The 7,834-nt window shown below is 44.9% G+C and overlaps 1 protein-coding gene across 1 annotated transcript; it reads right to left on the reverse strand.

Moving 5' to 3' along the window:
- Positions 1 to 18: 18 nt before the first annotated feature.
- Positions 19 to 5,694, reverse strand: si:ch211-195b13.1 (STKc_SGK domain-containing protein). Its single transcript, XM_034545102.1, has 13 exons — positions 5,344 to 5,694; positions 4,807 to 4,882; positions 4,096 to 4,174; positions 3,966 to 4,006; positions 3,791 to 3,848; positions 3,601 to 3,684; positions 3,347 to 3,478; positions 3,132 to 3,244; positions 2,903 to 3,026; positions 2,699 to 2,794; positions 2,441 to 2,596; positions 2,240 to 2,329; positions 19 to 1,872 (listed from the first exon to the last, which is right to left on the reverse strand). Exons 1-13 carry the CDS (start codon positions 5,411 to 5,413, stop codon positions 1,708 to 1,710), a joined length of 1,284 nt encoding a protein of 427 aa, XP_034400993.1. The 5' UTR covers positions 5,414 to 5,694; the 3' UTR covers positions 19 to 1,707.
- Between the last annotated feature and the right edge of the window lie 2,140 nt (positions 5,695 to 7,834).

Consider the following 7,834-nt stretch of genomic DNA (forward strand, 5'->3'; position numbering starts at 1 on the left):
TTATAAACAAACAGGACATTTGAATTTCGAGAATTTAATTGCCATTTCTGACACAGATTACAATTAAATATTTCAGTTGATCACGTAAATTATCTTTTTATACAGTAGCATGAAAATAAATACAAAATAAAAAAAAGTATGCTTCCAAATATGGAAGAAAATGATCTAGAACTGTGTGTTGCCTTATTTTCCAATAAAAACGTTAAAACAAAACAACAACAAAAAATTTTCAGTCGCCTTGAAAATCCCCGACGTATACAAACGCCTAAAATGTGGAGACTCTGCAGCAAAACAAAGCCATGAACAATCTCTGTTTGAGTGAAGATACTCGCTTAATGAATATCAGATCATACATTACAACAAACATGTCTGCTAAAGAGATTAAATGACTTATTCTTTTGGAAGTTAAAGATTTTATTGAACGTTCCTGAACCATATAATGCAGCAAGCCAGTTGTTTAACACCGACAGTGAAAAGCCAGCGCCTGCGCCACCCAGTGGTTCTTTTGTCAGGTTAATGAAGCACGTTTTGTTACTACAGATTACTTTCTAGATTAGGGACCAAGGGTGTTTCGGGAAAAGAGATATGTACATACAGTAAATATGGATCAGGCCGCCTTGGACAGGCACAGGACATTCACAGTTCCTCACTACATGATGCAAAAATACCCCCCCCCCCCCAAAAAAAAAGTGTAATCACAGAATCTATAGTTTGTCTGGAGTGTTTGCCATAAAACAGCAATCACTTGAATTTAAAAAGGAGTTTGATATACCGTAAATGCTATCATTAATATGGGTCTGTTATTGCTGGTTGAACTCTGTTTCGCACTCTCCTGATCAATAAACAGCAGATATAGATTAACACGGTCACTGAGATATATAAATATAAATATGTATATATCGGGAAACATTTAGAAATCATTTACTAATATATGCAGAACTTTCTAAGAAGTAAAGAGTGAATGTTTGTAGTTTATTAAAACGGTTTGGTTTTGCAATAAAATATGTAACTTCCTCTTCTCCTAGGTAAAACTTTGATCTTGTTTCTTGAGGACAAACCGGTGTTTGCGTTAAAGCGCGCCACAGCTAACCGCTTGGTGAGAGCATCACTTGATAGCCACACGCCCCTTTGTCCTAAGCGGCGATATGCACCGAGGAGCGGAAAGATATGAAGCGGTCTAATCCAAAGTTGCTGATGCTTTAAAGTGGAGCGTTTTGCTTTTCTTGACCCCTTGTTTTCTCAAGTGCAATTGAGCATTCGCATGGAAATAACAAACGGTTTCCTTAACACACGTAGACATGTAATGGAGGCATCAACCTTAATGACTAGCGGCCTGGTCAAAAGTCCCAACAAGTTGTATTGTGGTTTTTGCCAATTGCTGCCGCCGTCGTCCAAACTGCCTTTTGGAACCTCAGGCACTTCTCTTCATGTCACCTCATCAGGAGCTGTGAGTGTGATGCTTTATGAACCCAGAGTGCGTCCATACTCGGCACACACGTGTTCTAGTTGTGGGTCGTCGAGGACGAAGAGTATGGCCGCTGTTGTCGTAACAGCCCTCTGCACACTTTTCATGCACAAGATCTGCCTCCCCGCCAAAAATAAATTAAAATGTGCTTCTGTATGGTTCCTCTGTCAAAAAAGATAATAATAATAATAATAATAAGACTGTCAATCCAACGGCGAGTTCCCAGGCAGAGCGGCTGGCGCTCACATGAAGGAGTGGCCCGCCGGGGGGGCGTAAGAGAAGCCCGGAAACGCTCCGGCCGCCTCCTTGACGCTGCTGGTCACGGTCAGCGTGTCGTTGCACAGAGAGGAGGAGACGGGCAGGTGGGTGAACTCGGGGTCGAAGTGTTGCAGGTCCGTGGGGCCGCTCTGAAACCGAGACAGGACATGAATCAGAAATTTACTCCAAGGAAAAAATGTCAAGACACTTATGGCGGTTATGCTACTGGATTTTGGTACTAGGTTGATTATTTCAGATCATTGATCATGCAGAAATGCCATGGAAGCACACTGGTTACAGTGAAACAGTTAGTGGACCAACTCAATTTTGACAGTCGGATATTATTTTAATAACGGAGATAACCTGCAGCCGTATGTGTTTGCGAATAGAACGTTTTGTTTTTTAACAGTTGCTTCAACTGACAAGTTGAAGACGTCATATAGGGCTCTGGGAAAATGCATTTCCTCTCTATTTCCTGACATTATGCATGATTTGCGGCCTTGAGTTTGAACTCACCACAGAAGGGACGAACGGAGGCGTGATCTTCTTGGACATCAGATCCTCCCAGTTGATCGGCGAGAAGAAGGAATGGAACTTGAGTTCGAGCTGGAGGGGAATGGAAACATTTCTAGATCAGCAGATTGACAAACAAGCATCACGAATCTCTGACGGGTCTCGGTGTCAAGTGATCTTTGGGCTCAGCAGGTGCTCACTCACAAAGTCATCCTTCACCCCAAGCCGCTTGGTGCGGTCCTTCTGCAGGAGCCCCTCGAGCAGCTCCCGACCTGCATTCGACACATTGGGCTTGAGCACGGGAGACTTGTGCAGGATGTTGTTGTACATCTCGGCCGTGTTGCGACTGTAGAACGGGGGCTGCAAACCAGAAGAGACCACAACAAATTAGGGTTATTCGATGCATGTATAAACAAGCCGTGGAGTTGCACTAAGAGGCGTAAAGTCACAGATTTCACGTACAAGTCCGTAGAGCATCTCGTAGAGCACCGATCCCAGACACCACCAGTCCACCGTGCGGTCGTACGCCTGCTTCTGGAGAACCTCAGGGGCCAAGTACTGCAAGGAAAGAAACAGTGTCAAAACGTGTCTGACAATCATAATTTGTTGGTGAAGTTTCTGTATTGATTACAATGACGTATGAAATTCCAGAGGTTTGTTTAGTACCTCAGGCGTCCCGCAGAAGGTCGTTGTTGTACCGTTGTTTGTAAGGCCTTCTTTGCAGAGGCCAAAGTCTGTGAGGACAATGTGTCCCTGTGAGTCTAACAGGATGTTTTCAGGCTTCAGGTCCCTGTTAAGAAGAAAGTTTAAAAATGACTCCTATAAACTTCCTCCAGTCAAGTTCAGCAAAGATCTACAAATATCCACCAGGGGGCGCCGTAGGCTCGCTCATTACCTGTACACAATGTGCAGGGAGTGGAGGTAGCCAAGTGCACTTGCAATTTCAGCAGCATAGAACCTGGCTCTGGGCTCCAGGAAGACCCTCTCTCTCTGGAGGTGGTAGAAGAGCTGGGGGCAGAAAAACAGACACACGTCTGTCAGCATCAACTGGTAAAAAATAAGCACCCCCATGTTACGACTTTGCTTCTGTGTTGAGAGATCGTAACGTACCTCCCCGCCGTTGACGTAGTCGAGTACAAAGTACAGCTTGTCAGTGGTCTGGAAGGAGTAGTGCAGCCCCACCAGGAAGGGATGCTTGATGTTCTTCATCAGCACGCTGCGCTCAGCCATGATATGCTTTTGCTGGAGGGAATACATCGAAGTTAATACTCAGCACGACACATCCAACATCAGGTGATGGATCAAGGTTCATACATGGTGACGTCTGGAGTTTAACCTGCAGTATGCACCGTGACAACACATACCTCTTTCTTCTTCATGATGATTTTCTTCTGCAGCACCTTGACGGCGTAATATTTGGTGGATTCCTTGTGCCGAGCCAGCAGAACCTGTTCACAGAGCAAACATTTGGATTGGTGGCGGTGTCGCGGCTGTTAGAGGCGTGAGAAGAAAAGAGAAGTTGGTCTGCACGAGGGGGAAGTTTGTTGGACTCACCTTTCCAAAGCTGCCTTTGCCAATGATTTTGAGGTAGTCGAAATCACAGGGTTTGATCCTTATGAAGAAGAGACAAACAAATGATTTTTTTAAAATATATATTTTTAATTGACACATGTCCCCATGTTGTAGAACATGTACTATTACAATTTAGGAATTGTATGTGGCTACTTACTGAGTGTCCTCAGCCAGTGAACTTCGGGAATTTAGGCACATCTGTAACATGAAACGAGGAAACGTATGAGCAGATTGACATATTTTGGAAATAAAATTAGTCACATAGTCAGTAAACAGTGTCCGCTCACCAGACTTTCAGGAAGTTGGTCATCTTCGTCTTCCTCGTTTTGATTCTCATCAATCTTCAGGAAGTTGTTAACTTCAACACTGTGAAACAAACAAAACACAGATCTGGTTACAAGACGGATTTTGATATCAACTGTGGCACTTCAACAACGCGACCCAGATCCCAGGCTCTAAAAGCGGTTTGTGTGACCGAAGAGACCAGCGGCAAGGTTCAGGACGCAGCCATCGAACATGTGATGGCCCAACCGGTCTGAGAATAAGTTTAAGCCGCTGACCCATGATGGGTTTTAACGGGCTTTGTGAGACTCAGCGGTCCAGATCAGTTTTTCCTTTTTCTCCACAGCACCGGACTCCGAATTGAGGGTCCGGTGTTGTGCGATGGGACGAGCCAGGTATCCTGGAACAACATGTTTATTTTCCATATAGGGGACAGAAGGGATTTGGCCAGAAAGGTGATTATAGGCGGTGGAGAGGTTGTTCGTCATGAGGAGGACTATTCCTGCACTTGGCTCCTTGGGCCCAGATTATGCCCTTTCACAGGATGTTCTGCCAAACTCAGGTAGCTGATTGGATTGGCCGGCGCACACCGACCACGAATGGGCTCACCGTCCAGATATAAATACCTGACCCAGAGATGCCCCCCTGGCCCATTTGAAACCCCAGATTTGTCCATCACAAATCAAACGCCCTGTATTATGAGTAGAAACACTCACTGTTGGCAGATATGTGGCGTAGACACCAGCCTCTGGATGAAGTCATTCAACCCCATTTTTCTCTCCTTGATGAAAGCTGCAAAGAAAGAGAGGGAGAGAGGATGGCAATAATAAATGTCAGTCACCACACATTGATGCAAATAAGTCTCCCCGATAGAAGAGGACGTATCCGAGTCTGTAATCCTCCGTTAGGGTACAGGCGTGCGTGTTGCGCACGGATGGACCTCTAATGCTGCGGGCTTATAGTTACGCAAGCGCTCGGGTCACTCGTTCGGATATGCAACAGCGGCGGCCAACAAGGCGTTTTACAATGTTTGACTGTCATTGCGCCATCTGTCACAATTAATTGATGCCGATCTCTTATCATTTTCTTGTGATATTTTATAAAAAGTAGAACACAAAACAATTTAAACTCCTCTCGGGACAGCCGTTTGTCTTCCTGATCAATACAGGAGTTTGGGTACAAAAGCCGATCACTCCGCTGCACTGATCGATACGTAACGGTGTGAGTCGTGATGGTCGTTAAGAGTCGCTCACCAGTGAGAACGGTCACGATCCCCCTCATCTTGCAGTAAGTGAGATCACAGCCAGCTTCAGTCACCTCCATGGTTGCCGATTGACAAAATATCCAACGTTTCTTTTTAACTACCGGGAAGCCGAAAGAAAACCAAACGGTAATAGTCCTCGCGCGAGCCTTTTAACCGTCAGCACCGTGTCACGACCCAAAAAACCAGCGGAGCTCAACCTGCCGCGCGCCGCTCTCAAATGCCGCTGCTGCCCACAGCGCGCGGGCCAGCTAGTTTATATATACGGAACACGTGGTGCTTTTTTTTTTTGTTTTGAAAAAGGTGACGCCCCCACCCTTTTCCTTTTCTTTTTTTTTCCTCCACGTCACCGGCGTTACTAAGGCAACTGCGTGACATCACGGGATTCCGCTACAGCCATGTTATGCTTGACGAGGAGAGCTCTCCGCAGAGGAGGAGGAGGAGGTGGGAGGAAGCACTCCTCCTCTTCATCATCATGTTCTCTCAGTGGAAATCATCCATACAAAAATGAAATTATTAAGATTGGAAGGGGGGCAACTGCTACCACGCTCTGGTACAACATGTGCAGCGTTGGGATGCTCCCCGCAGTCGTTTTATTTTGAAAGGACATTGAGAAAATCCATGTCACGATCGCTGCATTTAAGTTTTTTGCTCGCAACTGCTGCGGTTTCTCACTCACGTACATAGCTATGCAATTCCCAAAAGAAACAACGCTGTGCGGCCACGCAGTTTCTCGCAGATCGCCACGTGCTCAGTATTCTTAACAATTGGTGGACTTCAGCGCCAGAGGAGGTCAAGGTTGTAAAGGTGACTTGGCGAGGCAGCATTATATAAATTCAGAGAAATGGCCATGACATCATGCTGATCTAAGCCCAACGATCTGTCCAGCTGTGAAAGATGTGGTCCACTGGGCCTGTAGTTAATAACTGCCATAATGCAGAGAGCGATAGGCCTGGGGAGGAGAGGGGGAGCCGGAGCAAAGTTTACAGTGAGCTGGTCATTTTTTTAATTGCTTATCAAATCATTGTTGGAAAAGTCACAGAGCTGTGTGAGTGTCTGTTTGTGTTTTGTCCACTTTTACTTCCCCTTATGTCAGAGAGAAATATTGTACCTTTTTCTTTTTTTTTTTACCCCACTACAATTATCAACTGCTTTAGTTGCTTTACAGCGGAAGAGATAAATGCTTTACGTATAACACACGATGCATCGTTATCAGAGCTGAAGTTGAATAATGAATACGATTCAAACTATTTTGATAGCCGGTCAACCATTTAAATCTTATTATATGCAGGTCCAAACATTCTCTGTTTCCAGCCTCTTGGAAACCAGGATCTTCTGCTGTAACTTTTGGTCTCGCTCTTTGGTTGAACAACATATCGTAATCACTCTTTCACTGTTTAACTGCAGATGAATAATAATAAAAAGATCTTAAATTGCATCAATTGTTATGACTGAAACTCTCTTAAAGCATATGAAACAAGCCTCACACTGACTAAGTAGTAATAGTATAAAACTCACAGGTGTCGTTTTCTTTTTTGCTTTTACTCGATTTTACTTGATGTAATTTTTCTGATAATACTTTTGAGTCATAACTTGAAAGCCAGACTTTTTACTATTCTCACACTGATGTTGGTTATTTTTCGATTATTCTTATTAGCAATTATTCTGCTGAATATCTTTTCAATGAATTGGTTAATCCTATTTGGAATAATAATAAGTAAAATAACAACAATATTCGATGAACAGAAGTTGCGATAAAGACGAAGCATTTTGACCTTTTACCTTTGGTACTTGTTCCACCAGATGTGATAAAACAAGTGCTTCAGTCCTCAGGGACTCATTCATCTGTCGAAGGGAAACTCTCGGGTCTTGTCCCCCAAGTTTGACACGTGACAGTCCTGCATGATTTAGAGGAAGTGAGACATCACAGGACCGGTCGTTCTTGTATCGGCGAAAGAGGAAGTGCCTTATCTGTGGGCCTGAGAACCCTGCCCCGCTCAGCTTCGGCTCTGTTTCCCCACAGATAGATCCCCATTGGCGACACCTCTCACCCGGCTTTGAGTGAGGCCTTCCTCTGAATTATTCGGGTGTGTTATCGTGTAACATGTCGGAAAGACAACTCCCCCCCACCCCCCCGCAAAAGCGTCACGCCACTTCTGTGTGTTTTTTGATTTGCATTGTTTTCTGTCGTGATGGAACAGAAAGTCAGGCGTTGCGGAGCAAAACGCAGCTGGTTGAGGAGGTATTTCCCCCACCTCTTGTTTTTCTACACAATGTCTTTATGAGTGAGAAGTGTGAAACGAATCTCACATGCACGTCGGTGGGATTCGCAGTCTTTCCCGGATCATCTGTCCCGTGGAAATTGAACAATTGAGCCAAGCTTGCGTCAGAGATGGTGTCCCTTTCAGTCTCTCTGGGACCGTCTCTCTCCGGTGCCAGGTTTTTATTTAGATCCTTCACAGTCGGGCCCCCGCTTTCCATCG

The sequence above is a fragment of the Cyclopterus lumpus genome, chromosome 11, assembly GCF_009769545.1.
Source record: "Cyclopterus lumpus isolate fCycLum1 chromosome 11, fCycLum1.pri, whole genome shotgun sequence".
NCBI lineage: Eukaryota > Metazoa > Chordata > Actinopteri > Perciformes > Cyclopteridae > Cyclopterus > Cyclopterus lumpus.

Coding starts and splice junctions, on each gene's coding strand:
- si:ch211-195b13.1 (XM_034545102.1), bottom strand. CDS start 5,413: ATGGAGGTGACTGAAGCTGGCTGTGATCTCACTTACTGCAAGATGAGG. Junction 3,245..3,346: donor ACTACGTCAACGGCGGGGAG/GTACGTTACGAT, acceptor TTCTGCCCCCAG/CTCTTCTACCACCTCCAGAG. Junction 3,027..3,131: donor TCCCTGCACATTGTGTACAG/GTAATGAGCGAG, acceptor TCTTCTTAACAG/GGACCTGAAGCCTGAAAACA.